We start from the raw sequence: 17,281 nt of genomic DNA on the forward strand, positions 1-17,281 counted from the left end.
GCTAACAGAGTCTCACTAATGAGGCAGCAACAGCAGGTTCCCTCTGCTTCAGAACCTTCCACTGCCTGTTGCGTTATGCTGTACACTGTCCTGTGCATTGCTTCGTTTCAATGTTATTCCTCCCCCTATTCATCCTCTGCTGTCTATGTATAAGCACGCACACACACACACACACACACACACACTCACACACACACACACACACACACACACGTACATGCACACGCACGCACGCGCACACACACACACACACACACCCACACACCCGCGCACATGCACACACGCACAAACACACACACACACACACACACACACACACACACACACACACACACACACACACACACACACACACACACACACACACACTGTCTACAAAGGCCCAGAGCAGACTGCCTGGTTACAGTAACTTGAGAGACGGCCTTTTGTGTGTGTGTGAGTCATTGTCTGCTCTTCATTAGCTTAGCCAGGCCCTGCTCCAGCTGATGACTCTGCCAGACCAGAGCAGTCAAATGTAGTCAAAACAGCACTGAGGAAGAAAAGTCTGTATCTGTCGTGCTGCATCAGCCATATCATTTGTTTATGTCTCCACCGAGCGCAGTCTCTGTGTTTAGTCAGTGTGCAGTCTCAATGTGCAGTCTCAATGTGCAGTCTCAATGTGCAGCGAAAATCCTGCAAGACATTTCACTTTTATGCATATGGGTGTTATACCATGGGTTAGGGTTAGGGTTAGGGTTAGGGTTAGGGTTATACCATGGGTTAGGGTTAGGGTTAGGGTTAGGGTTATACCATGTTGGGGAAAAAAGCCTTTCTGTACAGTACCAGTCAGAAGTCTGGACACACCTTCTCATTCAATGGTTTTTCTTTATTTTTATTATTTTCTACATTGTAGATTAATATTGAAGACATCAAAACTAGGAAGGAACACATATGGAATTATGTAGTAAACAAAAAAGTGTTAAACAAACCAGAATATGGTTTATATTTTAGATTCTTCAAAGTAGCCACCTTTTGCTTTGATGACAGCTTTGCACACTCTTGACTGGTTCTGTACATGTCTGTTTTTGTGCAATGGTTATGGATACGTTGATTTCCGACGATTAGGCCACGGACACCGTTTTCAAAGTGCAAATGTGATCAAATCAGGCTCCTTAGATAAGAAGATTGCCTGTGAGATTCAGATTCAGCGTTATTTCTTGCATCTCATCTCTGTTGTCGCCTACAGTGTAGGAGTATTTCCTGGCTCCATGTACGTTCATTATTGCTCTCCCACTCCCACACAGGCTCTCTCACACCAGGCTCGTGCATATGTCTGCACCGAGACCAAGAACCTCATTTGGCATAATAGTTCCGAGAACTGATCTCAGCGCCAAAGGCGCCAGAGCCACAACGCGGCTTCATCCTGGTCGATGTGAAAAAGCGATCTGATGCGATCTGAGTCAACTCTGAACTGATTGTGGTCACATTAAAAAATAGGAAATACGCTTTTTTCTTGTTTTAAGAGGAAATAGATAAATAGTTTTTGACTCGCTGTTTTGAAGGACGGTTACCTCCACCGTACGTCATCATACCAAGTGTTGTTTACGCTCTGAGAGCTGTACCAGAGGAAATTGAGGGTTTCCTGCTGCCTAAAACTTCAAACTAACTTTGAAACGTATCCAATGTCCTTTGATAATAATGTGGGTATTTGTTTTCAGATATAGGTGTCAACTGAAGAAGGTGATGTGATACTCTTAAAGTGAGCTGTATGTACGGAGATTTAACAGTGAGATTTAACAGTGATTTAACAGTGATATTTAACAGTCAGATTTAACAGTGAGATTTAACAGAGATTTAACAGTGAGATTTAACAGAGAATTAACAGTGAGATTTAACAGAGATTTAACAGTGAGATTCAACATTGCACTAAACATGAAAATTAAGTATCCAGGACAACACAGGCCGACCGCTTCAAAGAGGAGAGATTGCTGCATGAAATAAAGGGGAGGTTCTGAAGCTTTAAAGTCCCCCAGCAGTAATGTTAGCACAATTAACAACAAGTCTGCCACACACACACACACACACACACACACACACACACACACACACATGCACACACACACACACACACACACACACACACACACACACACACACACACACACACACATGCACACACACACACACACACACACACACCCTACCCCCCTCTGTAACAGTTCATAAGAAAACTGGGAATGTGTTCACGTCTGACTTTACAACTACACATTTTTGGAGGAGTCCCACAGAAACCCCAGCAACAGTTGCCTACACCAACATACCACTCAGCGTTCCAAAAATACCACCAGTGTGGTTCCAGACAAGTGGGCTAACACTGTCTCTATCTGAATCTAATTTGGACGTTATGTAGGACAGCAAGTGGTATATGTTCCGGTAGCCTACAGTCCCAGAGCAGAACTGTGGTTCTTAACCAGACGTGGATCACACTTGCTCTGTCTGCACGACTGAAACTGCTTTTGAGCTGCATGTCCTGTACCACTCACAGTACATGTAACACTATGACCCAGAACAGTGGTGAGATTCGTGAAAGCTTCGTAGCTAAAGTAGTTCTCTCTTTTGACAATCCAGGCCGACTCCTCCCCTAGACCAGAAAAGTGGTTCATTTGAACAAATCCCGTTCGTTTACACCCAGAAGATTTACCCGCAAACATTGCTCGTACAACTCTCTTGTGGCTCTGCAGCTTGGTTGTAAGGAGAAATGAAGTACTACTTAAGCTACAAAGCCTTTTGGCAAACTGACCCCAGAACAGTAACTGCCTGTGGTAACACAGACCAGAGGAGCGAGTGACTTACCAGGGATTTGGTCTCCTCCTCGTCCTTGTAATAGTAGAGCTGGTCCCCGCGGAGCACAAACCAACGGGTGTGCCATGTCTTCACAAAGCCCCCTTGCTTCCTCAGCCACCCACACCTGACCACGTTCAGTCTGCTGTGACCGGGACTGTGACCGGGACTGTGACCGCGACCGTGTCCTAGACCGTGCTGGGGGCTGCTGAGGGACACCGCCTGCTCCTCCATGATGAGGACAGTAGATCTCTCTGTAGACAGAGAGAGGTAGAGCGTGAGCGGGTTGTGTTATTGACACTGACTTTGATATAGAGGATGACACCACAGGATAGAAGAGAGAGGGGTGGAGAGAGAGGGGGGGGGGGGGGGAGAGTCTAATCTACAGTATCACACACACACACACACACACACACACACACACACACACACACACACACACAGATGAAGTAGTCTACATTCCACAACAGCAGTAGGTTCAGTCACTTTGATCAAACATTCAACACCAACAACAGGAAGGGCACTGAGCAGGATCAGATCGGACCACAACCACATTGGACTTTTTTGTCTGGTGCACACTGGGCTGCATTTGAATGTTTCCAGATAAGCAAAGCAGGGTTTATGGAGTGTGAGCCTCACAGACACATGTTCCCTCTGTCTGTGGTGAGAGCGGAGGGCAGGGTGGGAGTGGAAACGGAGGAGGAGGTATTGTATTCAGAAGCCAGATAACGGACTCGGCCAAACTTTTCACTCAGTTTTTTTTTCGTCTGCTCTCTCAGCTCACTCCACACCTCCCTCTCCTCCCTCTCTCTCTCTCTCTCTCCCTCTCCTCCCTCTCTCTCTCTCTCTCCCTGACCCATATTTTCCAGCCATACTCTTTATGCTTTATTGCCTGATGACAAGGGTGTATAATTCATTTGCACACAAACAATAGACACATGATACGATTCTTTTGGGGAGGTGGTTTCTCATTCTTCTACGTGTGAACAGAAGTCTAGGCTGAATGCTAGGCTAGGCTGGCTGAACTCTGTTCCAGACACAAGTAGGTCAGCTCGAGAATGTTCTATATCTATATACATATGACTAGTCTTATGCAGAAACACCAAAGCGTTTTTTCCTCAACGATCTATGGAGTAAACGTCTCAAAGGGTTAAAATGCTGCTCATATAGTCATCACTCCTCCCACGCACCACCTGCACCCCATTGTCACACCTAGTTTCCACCCAAGCCCTGTAGGACTCCATGGGAAACCCCGAGCTCTGACATGAACACTACCATAGGAAGTCTATCTCCCTCTGGTCCAGACTGCATAAACAGTACATACATGACCTTTACTTTGACATATGGGACCCCACTCCCTCTGACAGGGGAGGCTGGTGGAGGTAGTAATCGGAGGACGGCCTCGTTGTAATGCATGGAACGAAATGAGGAATGGTACACACATTCCGTTCCATGCATTACGATGAGCCCGTCCTCCGATTTCTACCTTCACCAGCCTCCCCTGTTCAAAAATGTATTCCCCCCTTTCCTTGAAGTCATCGCTGATCGAACATGACTGGATTGGTCAAATCAAGCTTTCCACTACACTGATTTGACCAATCAACTCACGCCACCTCAGCGCTTTATTCAAGGAACGGAGGAAGGACACATTTGAAGAGGATTCATTATCGCTCCCAGGCCAACTTCAGACACTCACAACACAACACACCACAACACAACACAACACACCAGCCTGCTGCAGAGATTAAAGTCGGTCCGCTGCACCAGAGGAGAGAGTTAGTTCCAGGGGGAAAAACAGCACAGGTGTTGCCAGTATTTTTTCAAATCATCGTTACAATATTTTTCCATCACAGGCAGAGAGAGGGACGGCCATATTCCCTTCACTTACAGCACACACACACACACACACACACACACACACACACACACACACACACACACACACACATACACAATACAAAACAGACATTGCAACAAAAATACGTATGTTGACACTGAATTATTGACAGGCTGAACAAAGTGGTATGTGACATTTACTCACACTGTCACTGGTGTGAGGGTCACACGGGCCCAAGGGAAATGTTCCAGGATTAATTACAACTTTGTGATCTTCCCACGGCTGAGGGGCTCTACTGCAGCATCAACAACACACACCTGAACTCCATGTTTAACGTGTCAATAGTGATATTGCTATCCGGTCACAGCTGTCAAAGTGGATTTGCTGCAATTAGACTCAACATAGGTGAGCATTTTCTACTCTACTGTGTGTGTGTGCATGCGTGCGTGTGTGCCTGCCTGCCTGCCTGCCTGCCTGCCTGCCTGCCTGCCTGCCTGCGTGTGTGCGTGTGTGCGTGTGTGCGTGTGTGCGTGTGTGTGTGTGTGTGATACTCCTAATCTAGTCCCATCTGTGTGTTCCCTCCTCCCCTCTTCAGAAATAATCACCACATAGTCAGCACAGAAGGGAGCTTCTCCAGACTGACCAGATCAAAGGAAGTCCCCGTCGTCAGTTCTAATGACCACACCTGCCTTTCAGAAGACAGCTTTTGTTTTGGCTAGTTTCCCTGCAGCTGATGGAGACGCCCAGGAGGCATTTAGAAGATGCAGGTGAGGATCACTTCATCATTTACTCCAACACATCCTTGGCTTCTTCATCGTTGCAGACATGACCAACATGTCCAACTGCACACAAACAAATGCACCCAACTCACTCTATTAGACAATGAGTTTGTAGAAAAACAGTTTGTGAAAGGTCATCATGCAAGACTCCCGAGTACCAACAGACATCAACGGATTACTACCCCACTGTACTGATGAGGTAGCAGCTTGTGTGTGTGTGTGTGTGTGTGTGTGTGTGTGTGTGTGTGTGTGTGTGTGTGTGTGTGTGTGTGTGTGTGTGTGTGTGTGTGTAGAGAGTGTGAGAGTGTGTGTAGAAGTGGTCAACAGAGACAGAACATGAGCACTTCAACGAAAAACTGAGACACAACTAAACTCCAACTAAAAAAAAAACCCCAACCAAAACAGAGTTTCCCAGAGACTGACACAGTTCCTGTTCAGTGTGTTTCATTGTTTAAATGACAGGAGCCTGACTGTGGTTGATAAACCTGCTGCTGTCAGCTTCTTACATTGCCACGTTGTCATTAGTGAGACCTTCTGTTGGAAGTTCCTATGGCCCGGAGGCCCAGATGATATCCAGATGTGCTCTTTCTCCCCCCCCCCACTCCCTCTCTCTCTCTCTCTCTCTCTCTCTCTTTGTCCCTGTACATCCCTGTCTTTCCGTGACTCCCTCTCACCCACCCACCCACTCCTGTCTGTGTCTGTGTCTGTGTCTGTGTCTGTGTCTGTGTCTGTGTCTGTGTCTGTCTCTCTCTCTCTCTCTCTCTCTCTCTCTCTCTCTCTCTCTGTAGATTGTTCCAGTCTCCTGTGGAACAAGTGCAGCAGCAGCAGCAGCAGCAGCAGGGTTGTGGACAGTGACTCTCTGATCCGCCTCCACATAACGGCCCCTGTTAGCAAACAGTTAGCGCTTCCTGGTTGGAACCACCGAGCCGGGCTAGCTTCCCAACATTCTGCCTGCCCTGCTTGTTCCCCTCTGGGTCCTGTTATTCCTTCCGAAGGGAATTACGTCTCTTGTTTTAACAGCACTGTGGGTCTTTTTCCACAGCCTAAGGCATTGTAGGATGGTGGTGTCCTTGGTTATGGCGGTGGTGAGTTCAAACACAACCACTAAAGGGCCTCAGGTGAGAGAGGAAGGATGGAAGTGTGAGTGTGTGTGTGTGTGTGTGTGTGTGTGTGTGTGTGTGTGTGTGTGTGTGTGTGTGTGTGTGTGTGTGTGTGTGTGTGCGTGTGCGTGCGTGAGTGTGTGTGTGTGTGTGTCTAAGAGTGTTATTTCGCTCTCTAAGTGTCAGCATGCCTGAGCAGAGGGTCCAAAGATAAGCATGGAGTAACTCCTACCCACCCCTCTGTTATCTAAAAACATGTGGTAAACACACACACACACACACACACACACACACACACACACGCACACACACGCACACCACGAGCCACGAGCGCACAGAGATGACACGCCCATCTGTTGACGGAACCCCCTGATGTGTGTGGTGCCAGTCTCGTGCCACAGCTCTGCCCCGTGCCAGGCCTCCTAGGCAGTGATTTATCAGCCCTGTCTGGAGTGGCAGTTGTTGTTCCAGCCCCTGAGGCTGGCCGACCCAAAGCCCGTATGAAAACAGCCAGTCTCCAGTGGTAGGGAGTTATCTAGGTTCAGGGGTCATTGATGGCTGCCACAACCTTTATCAGCACCATTTGGGAGAGTAAATGACAGAAGAAATGTGATTGTTTTTTTTATTCTTACTCCATAACAGCCTTGATTTATTGGGGAGTCTAGGTGACAGGCTGTACAGTCCCCTACTGTTTATGACAATTGTTTGTATAACTTTGTGAGAGTATTGCATTACATACCAGATATATATCAAGGTGGTTAGGGAGTGTTTAAAGGTAAATAATCATAATTTCACTAATTCCAAGTGTTTAAAAAAGTGCATTACTGAAATGGAAGTGGAAATGTGAAATGGAATCACACCCATTTCCCAGCCTCTGGCCTCATTGCCACTTGGCCTCGCACAGCCTACAACATGTATTGTTTTATTGTTCTATTTTGTACATTTGTTATTGCTATTTTGTTAATATTTTGCTATTTTGTAAATGTTTTGTTAGTATTTGCCTATATATTGTTCTTTTATATTGCTTTTTATGTCCCATGCACCAACCTCACCAAGCCAACTTCCTGTATGTGCAAATATACTTGGCCAAATAAAAGAATTCTGATTCTGAAGGCACAAAAATTGTCTAGAGCGGAGTGACAAACGTAGGCCTTGTGTGTTTGGGGTGGTACCGTACGTACGCTGAGTGCCTCCAGGACCGTGTCCCCCCTCTTCTGACGGAGGCATGGATGCCCCCAGTAACACTGCCCCTCTCTGTCTCCAGAGCCCCATGCCCTGACCAGCCTAAAAGCCTCTATTGATAAACCACCATGAATAAAACATCCACCACAGTCTGGCAGAATAAGCATTCGGGGTGAGTATGTATTATTTATGACATTATTCATCCTAATTGGAGAGAAAGAGCTGGGGAAAAAACAAAGAAATGAAAATACTGGACTTTAAATGGGGCTTGTATACAGTATGAATGGACCTGCTTTCAAGTCAGCCATGGAATGTGTAGGTCCAGTCTCATACAGTTGTGTTGGCTGTCGACCGTGTTCTAACTCTAAAGGTATACATGTCATCACGCAATGGTCCATAATGTAGCAGCCACAGCATTTACAGTCTGTTTTGATGGAATTTTCTCACACTGCATGTGTGTGTGTGACCGTCGACTTCACCACAGGGGTTGCTGGGAATAGGAGACCTTGAACTTTGACCTGTACCATAAACATATGTAAGAGGGACAGACACTGATCTGACCACCGCTGGGCTCCTCTGGCTCCAACCATATGTTTGTAAACAGGATGTGACACGTTCCCTTGAGCGTTCTCTTGGTCACAGGGAACGAACTCTGTGGCCCTTCTAGGAAGAGACATTATTTCTGTAGTCTAGGAAAAGAGAAGATAAATGTTCGGGGGTTTGTCAGAGCCTAAATCAGTTAGTGTGCTATTTGAGACATTTACCCACTGTGGTCCTCTGTGACTCAGTTGGTGGAGCATGGCGCTAACAAAGCTTAGGTTGTGGGTTTGATTCCCGATGGGACCATATATACTGAAATTTATGCACTCACTGCAATGTAAGTCGCTTTGGATAAAAGCGTCAGCTAAATGGCGTATATATATTATTATTATTGATTCTATTGAATCCTATTATGAGGCAGAAGCGCTGTGCATTAGAGCATAATGCATTTGTCTGTGTAATGCCGCCGTGTATTTGTTTGTGAATTGCTTGACTGGTTCAGTTACATTACTCCTCTGTCCTGCGTGAAGCAGCGTGAGACCAAACTAGAATTTAACTCTGTCTGCCTAAAGAGGGACCCCCCCCCTCTCTCTGACATTGTCCATCAGTTGTGAAGAGATTCTCAATGACTAGGCAATTGTTTGTTTTGGCTAATCTGATGTGCCTCTCTCAATCATGCCCTGAAATAGGAAAAACCCTCCTGAATACCCAGCTTCTAGTAATGGAAACTCAAATTGGCCTTTCAGCCATCCTGTGGAACTTGAAGGCATCAATCCTGTTGATTGGACTAGACTCATTTCGGTAAACATAATGGATTGTGGCCTCAGTCCAGCTATTTCCATTATCATTAGATTTATTGTCATCATAGAACTTTCAACCACAAAACAACAACAACAACAACAACAACAACAACTATTAATACACATATTGGCATCCATCTTGTGTAGTAAGTGTGCTGGATGAGAAACTCTCCTAAGTGGAGTGGCCCAATAACAGTCCACTCCTTTAATACTTTGATAAAACTTTAATAGTGGCTTTAATCAATATTAATGTCTATGACCTTCTGTAGGTGACTGCATTGCACATGACGTGCTGGAAGGCCCGAAGCCTACTCAGAGTTTGCTTTTTCAAACAGTCCACAGTACAGTGTGACATTTGTTCAGCCACAGCCTGCACATTTGCTTCCACTTAATCCCTCCAGCCCAGACACAGTGAACAGTCAACTAGGACCTGATGAAGCATTTGGAATAACATTTCAGCGAGTGGGATCTGAGGAAGCATGTGGAGAGTAACATTGTAAGGACATTTCCAGACAGGCTGTCCTGAGAGTGTGTGTCCACCGTGTTATTCTGCGGTAGCAGGGAACAGACAGTCCTGAGTGATAAAGTGGTCCCTGCGTGACCCTGTATTAGAAGGGAAGGCTTGAGGTCACAGTTACAGGGATGACGCCGTGGGTAAGACATTAACACAGCTGACTTGTTACTGAGGCGTCAGATTCACTGTTTACTGTGTGATCTGCAACAGGGGAGGCTGGTAGAGGTAGAAATCGGAGGACGGGCTCATTGTGCATGGAACGGAATGAGGAAAGTGACCTAATCCAGCGAATCCAGAAGTTGCAGATCAGATGGACGCCATTCCTCATTCCATTCCATGCATTACAATGAGCCCGTCCTCCGATTTCTACCTCTACCAGCCTCCCCTGTTGCAGATCAGGTTCCCCCTGCTTGCATAGCATGTTTGTTCTCAGTATGGGAATGTGATGGACCTCACAGCAGATGGACCTCACAGGACACAAAAGCCTGTTTCAATGTTTGACATTTTCTTTCTTTGCAGCCCTCCCCTCGTTTAAAGGAATGAGAGAGTGTTCTGCTGCACTTGGCTAGCTTGCCCTTTGGAGAGCAGTGAATAGATGAAACAATCACACGAATAAATAGGCTATTTTTCAAGATGGCGAGAAATTACTTTTAAACCCCTAATTTTTTACTTGAGCAAGACAGCAAGAAAGTACTTCAAAACACCCATTTTTTTTCACTTGAGCAGTGACATTTTAAATAAGACGCATTTGGTTGTGTTCCAAAGCGGGGGCCATTGAAAAAGACAAACGAGCCCCATTGATCTTTACGAGGGTGCTGATCAAAACAAGTGCGAATGATCTCCTTAATCTACTGACTGAAACTGCACTTAAGACCTATAATGATTCCCAGCTGAATTGCGAACATAAATTCTTAATTTTTTTTTACTAAGCAGACAGAGCCATTAACCGGACCATCTGCCTGTCTGTGTGTCCGTCTGCAGTCCCTGAGAACTGCAGCTGAGCAGCTGCTGCAGTACCCAACAGGCTCCGGTGCTAGACAACTAATGCTCCGCCAACTCTCTCGGTGATGCAGGGCTCAATTGACCATGAGGAATACAAGGCACTGTGGCTGGCTAAGAAGCATCAACCGGTGAGCCTGAGTAGGTTTGACGATACATCAAATGGGCAGTAGCATGCCAGAGGAAATGCTAATTTATCTCCACACAAAGACACCCTGCCCTTCTGTTGACCAAATCCTCTTTAACACGGTTTACAGGGGTATACACATCAGTCCAAGGGCTGGTTTAAGCTCACCGTGGTTTAGAATTGTAATGACCATTAGGTTGAACTGAAGATGAAGCTTTAAAGGTACAGTGCAACAAAAAACACCCTTCCCACTTAGCATTAGCAATACTGACAATAACAGTATTTTTTTTGTGGTTGTTAGGGTTAGGGTTAGGATGTTAGGGTTAGGGTGTTAGGGTTAGGGTTAGGATGTTAGGGTTAGGGTTAGGGTTAGTGTGTTAGGGTTAGGATTAGGGTTAGGATGTTAGGGTTAGGGTGTTAGGGTTAGGGTGTTAGGGTTAGGGTTAGTGTGTTAGGGTTAGGATGTTAGGGTTAGGGTTAGGGTGTTAGGGTTAGGGTTAGGGTGTTAGGGTTAGGGTTAGTGTGTTAGGGTTAGGGTTAGTGTGTTAGGGTTAGGGTTAGGGTTAACCCCTTAGGTTAGGGTCAACCCTTAGTGTGTTAAGCAAGCAGAGAGCCTACCTTTTCACCACATAAAAGGGAGCCTGTCTCTCTTTCAGAGCAGCCCCTAAACACTGTTCCTCTGTAACATTAGCAACATCTTCCCTCTCAGGCTTAGGGTTAGCAGCGATTGGGCAGCGGTTGGGCCGCCTCAGTAACAGAACCCACACATCAACTGTTGGAAATTGCTAGCCTTCGAGCTAGTAACTGTAGCGGAGTCACGAGCTAACTTCTGGAATTACAATGACACAAAGTTAATGACTAGTGTATAATTATGCACGGAGCCTTCTGCAACTCTACGAGGCACAAGAAGACATCATATATGTGAATTTTAAATATTTAAAATATCAATTTTAAATATTTCCATCTCCACTTCTGGCTAATTGGCCTCGTTACAGAAGTCTTCAGCTAGCCTGCGCAAGCACAACAGCAAGGTAGCTTAGCACAGAGGTGAAATCAATCACCGTGACAATACAGGGCACCAGGGGATGGAAGAAGAGAAACAACAAATGTTAAAACCACATGTTCATGGGCTAAAAATGAGAATAAAACAGCTCCCATAACCGTACTGAATTTCCAGTCGTCAACTGGGGGTCAAATTTGCCGGAAACACTTTGAAGTGAGAAGTAAGATCAACTGTAGCTGGCATGGCAAGAATCTCGAGAAAAGCAGATGCTCCACAATATGTGCTTGTAAAGCACTTTAAATACACACACACACACACACACACACACACACACACACACACCCACCCACCCACCCACCCACCCACCCACCCACACACACACACACACACACACACACACACACACTCACCCACACACACACACACACACACACACACACACTCCCCCTCATCCCGCCATCTGTGGCCCCTGGGCAGTCCCGGCACAGTGGGGCCTGGTGCTAAAGACAAATATAACCAGCCGTTACCAGCGGCTGGCGAGGGAACAACAGGGACGTTGTGGAGCCCCTGCTGAAACGGCACGGGGGTGCGAGGTGCTGTGTGCTTTCCTGTGGTGATGTTTGCTCGGGAGGGGTCAGGAGGAGGGCACTCGGGAGGGAGGGAGGGAGCGAGAGGGGGGGTGGGAGGGAGGGAGGGAGGGTGCTCAGCACAGTCCATCGGATCCCATCCACATGACCGTGGCCGCTCGCCACTCGGGAGGATACCGACTGTGACGTCTCCACCGAAGGAGGATTTTGCCTCGTGCCACAGTGTGAACCGTCAGTCATGGTGAATAGCACTGAGAGAGCAGCGGTCCACCTTTACACCCTACCAAAGACAGTTATACTGTCCTGTAGGTTGGGGGTAATCGTGCCTGAACACTGCGGTTCATCTGAACATGAGGTTTCTTGATTCAGAATGTTATCAGTGTGTCATGGCGTCATCCTTTCCTGCTCTGTCATGATTCAGAGCCTGTTGTGTCTACAGCTCACCGAAGCACAACTGCTCTGCATTTAGGCAGCATATGAAATCCCTCTTATAGCCATGATGATGTGGTTCAGTTGCTCTGTTCTACTGTAAGCCCTCCCCTCCCCCTCACACACACACACACACACACACACACACACACACACGCATACACACACACACACCCGATGCCATATGTCACAGTGTGTCTGTCTGACCACAAATTCCTGAAGAGGTGGAGGAGATCTCTTGTTGCACGTTGACTGGAGGGCCCATTGACCTCTGAGTCAGACTGGATACCTTTAAGAGGCTAGAAAAGTCACAGTAAACCCAATCAAAGCTTTTCACTGTAAGCCTCCTCAGACCCCCAAGAGTCTTGAGCCTATTGTGTTGCTGCTGCTGTATAATATGATATTGGTACAATCGAACTGGGCTAAGTGCGGCTGGATTAGCCCAGACACAGCAACAAGTGGCTGGCCCCTCAGGTCAGAGGTCAGGGAGTGTTGATTGACCTATGGTGGAGAGGCACAATTGATAACAGCCTGTGGCCTGTCTAGCTATGGACCAATGGACACACAGACAGCTTCCTGTGATTGTGAATTCACCGACCAATGGCTGAAGTTAGGCTGCTCAGCAACAATCTACAGCCTTATCCCACCCTCATACCCATCCACATTCTCCCATGGGTCAATATGCATATCAGGTTAGCAGCATAGTAACCAAGGAGCAGAACACAAACTCCTTCTCATTGATAACAGCCAGTTTCCCACAGATACATTTCCTGCAGGGGATTTCAAGTAGGAAAATCACTTGAACAACATTGGCTTTGTGCCTATGGCCCCCTCATAGACAAGTCACTGAGTATGACTAAAGAGACTTTGCCTCTTCTTCCCCCAGCTCTCCTCTCCCCTCTCACCCCACATGCCTCACCCCCCACCCCCACCCCTCTCTCCCTTCCTCGATAAACAGATATCATAAAGCCAAACCTGGCTGTCCGAGTGCAGCTGACGGTGGAAACCTGATCCCTGGGCTCACCAGTGGAGCCTGTGCACTGCAGACATTCCTGATAGGGGGCACACACACACACACACACACACACACACACACACACACACACACACACACACACAGACACAAGCGAACGCGCGCGCACACACACACACACACACACACACACACACACACACACACACACACACAAACACACATACTAGTGCACACACACAAACACACGCCTCCCTTACAGGGGAACAATGTCCGGGAGAAGTTGTGGTTGGTCTGTGACGTCGCCCTTGCAGAGCCCCACTTAGTGGACACATGATAGGGCTCCACATTAATCCCCATATGATTAAATGTCCCTTTCAGTTGGCCAGCGAACGGTCCAAGAGGCCCTCTGTGGATGGCAAATCCATGTGTCACTGCCTCTCTGTCTATCTGTCTACCTGCCTGTCTGTCTACCTGTCTACCTGCCTGTATGTCTGTATGTCTCTCTGTCTACCTGCCTGCCTGTCTGTCAGTCTGTCTGTCTGTCTATCCACCTGTCTCTCTGTCTGTCTGTCTGTCTGTCTGTCTGTCTGTCTGTCTGTCTGTCTGTCTGTCCCACAAGGGCATAGTGCAGGGGTCATGACCACATCTGTGGTAAGAATGTAAGAATGAATGGCCCTAAGACTGATGTTACTGTACCAGATTAAATGCCCCTCCGCAAGGCCCCCCCCACAGTCTCCTCACCTGGCCCCCCCCACAGTCTCCTCACCTGGCCCCCCCCCACAGTCTCCTCACCTGGCCCCCCCACAGTCTCCTCACCTGGCCCCCCCCCACAGTCTCCTCACCTGGCCCCCCCCACAGTCTCCTCACCTGGCCCCCCCCACAGTCTCCTCACCTGGCCCCCCCACAGTCTCCTCACCTGGCCCCCCCCACAGTCTCCTCACCTGGCCCCCCCCACAGTCTCCTCACCTGGCCCCTCACCTGGCTCATTGTAATACATGGAACGGACAGGCGGAATGGTATACCTCCACCAGCCTCCCCTGGTACTCACTGAGTGTTCCACTGTGACACAAGGCCACCCATGTACTCTATGTGAGAGTTGACTCATGACATGCCATGGGTTTCTGTTGGGTTTGTTATGCTCCTCCGTCTTCCTCTCTGGTTTTCGAGGAGCGTGATGATGACTCAGACTGAAATGACTCACTAATTGAGGGGTAAAAGTGGATCATGAAGGCGAACTGTAGTTGGTGGTACTTACGACTCCTGAACAGAGCAAAACACAGTGTTTACACCAACCTGATGATTAAAACCAGGGATGGAAATAAACCAACAGGAATGTCTTCTTCTGAGAATTCATTTCAGGTATCAAATGGAGTGGTAGATGGCCAAACTCCAGGAAGCTCTTTCATATCTCTTATATATTAGTAATGAGAACGTACTGGGCGAGCAGTTGGGTTTGTGGGGAAGTGTACTGTACTGTACTGTTTATAGTACACTGTGTCAAACAGAACTGATAGAAACACCACCTGACTCACAGTCATACAGTATGACAAATAAAAACCTGAGTAATGGAAACACAAGATGGCACATACCGCATGTCACTGGAACAAGAACATGGAGCCTATCGGCTCTGTCATCATGATCAGAATAAAGCATCACATGATGTTCTGTGTTCTGATGTTCTGTGTTCTGATGTTCTGTGTTCTGATGTTCTGCTCCATAGGGACGATTAGACAGTTGAGCTTATCTTCAGACAGTCCCACTGATATCTGCTCTTGCTTAGAGTGCGCAGTTATGCGTGTGTCCCTGTGTGTTTGTGTGTTTGTGTGTGTGTGTGTGTGTGCGTGTGTGTGTGTGTGTGTGTGTGTGTGTGTGCGTGCGTGCGTGTGCGTGTGTGCGTGTGTGCAAATGTGTGAACTCATCTCGTGAAAAGGACATGACCTCTAAAAGCTGCCAAAACACAACCAACCAACCCACCAGCAGCCCCAGATGTCAACAAAACCACCTCAACGCAGGGTCCAGTACTGCACCTCCACCAAAAAGCACCAAACAAACCACCAACAAACACTTTACTCACCCTCAAAAAAAAACTGCCTTTCAGGGATGATCGACCGTGCCAAGAGACAGAGACGGACAAGAAAGAAATCCAAGATCCAATCCACAGACACGTTCGTCCCAGTGAGAGAGAGAGAGAGAGAGAGAGAGAGAGAGAGAGAGAGAGAGAGAGAGAGAGCAACAATCCGGGGGAGAGAGACACCGTACTTCAGCCCCTCTCTGTCTCTGCTGTTGTCACCTCCATAGAGCCCGGTCTGGCCAGCTGCCTGTTTGGAGGCGCGGGGCTGAAACGAGCTGTCATAAACTTTTCCCTTGACTGCTCAGACCATCTGCATGCTGGGAGCGATCCGCGGGGACGGACGGTCGGCAGCCGCGATCAGCAGAGCAAAGCCACATGGGGCTCCAGGAGCAGGCAGTCAGCACACACACACACACACACACATATATACATATACACACGCACCTACACACACCGTCACACACACTCTGAGCAGGCTAGGCGATACAGTCCACAGACACTCACACTCAACTTCGGCTCTGAGGGCTGTCTGTGTGTGCAGGCAGGGACAGAAGCTGCGGCAGGAGAGAGAGAGTGAGGGAGAGAGAGGGGGAGAGAGAGAGAGGAGGAGGAGAAGGAGGAGGGGGAGGAGGGGGAACGGGTGTTAGTGTGAGCATGTTTGAGGAAGTCTGAAGATGAGTCTCTCGCTCTGACTGAGCCGTCCCCTCACAGACTTTGCCTTGGGTTTCAGATTCCACACGGGCAACTGGCACATACACACACATACACACACGCACACGCGCACACACACGCACGCACGCATGCACCCACACACACACACACACGCGTGCGCACACACACACACAGCGCACACACACCCTCCGTAGGGAGAGACTACCTCTGTGAGAACACCTCTGTCCTGAGCCAAGGGTGGAAACAGTCTAGTGTTCTGTGGCTCAGTCTGTCCTCCCGCCATCTGTTCCCGTATCCCCAAAGAACTTCACAAAAAACACTGAGGAAAAAGTTTTGCCTTCGGAATGAGAAGCGCAGTCATTCACAGACAGCTGAGTTCATCCACATTTGACATACTAGTGATGATAAATAACTGAATGACTCTCCTAAATTTACATTTTCTATGATGTCATCTGCCCTTTTTCCCCTCATGAAACACAATCCAGTGCAGACTGTAAGTTGCCCCAGATAAGACTGTCTTCTAGATGACACCGAAGACAAACGATGTGTATGCAGCCAGTAGAACAAACAGTCGGCTCTCAACTACTGTGTCTCACACACACACACACACACACACACACACACACACACACACACACTCACACACACACACTCCTGCAAGCCCAGCTGTATACACAACAATGGAAAGGGCATCTTGTTTGTCTGCAACTGACTTAATTGCCCCTGTCCATCTTCTCACAGTGTTCATTCTCTGGACCCTAATTCACACCACAGAGCCAAACCGAGCTGAGCCTAACTGTGCCGGCCTGGTTACGGGGACCCCACCGTTGCTGTAACCTTGCTGG

The 17,281-nt window shown here is 47.8% G+C and overlaps 1 protein-coding gene across 1 annotated transcript in view; it reads right to left on the minus strand.

Annotated features, from left to right (window-relative positions):
- Positions 1–16,169, minus strand: part of arhgap24 (Rho GTPase activating protein 24) — a gene marked incomplete at its 3' end in the record, with an annotated part of 91,858 nt that extends 75,689 nt beyond the window's left edge. The window contains exons 1-2 of the mRNA XM_083670424.1: positions 15,768–16,169; positions 2,833–3,074 (exon numbers count right to left, since the gene is read on the minus strand). Of these exons, the coding sequence (XP_083526550.1) occupies positions 2,833–3,054 (222 nt within the window). The 5' untranslated portion in view covers positions 3,055–3,074; positions 15,768–16,169. The remainder of the gene's footprint in view (positions 1–2,832; positions 3,075–15,767) is intronic.
- Positions 16,170–17,281: the final 1,112 nt, after the last annotated feature.

The sequence above is a fragment of the Argentina silus genome (assembly GCF_951799395.1).
Source record: "Argentina silus genome assembly, chromosome: 5".
NCBI classification, from domain to species: domain Eukaryota; kingdom Metazoa; phylum Chordata; class Actinopteri; order Argentiniformes; family Argentinidae; genus Argentina; species Argentina silus.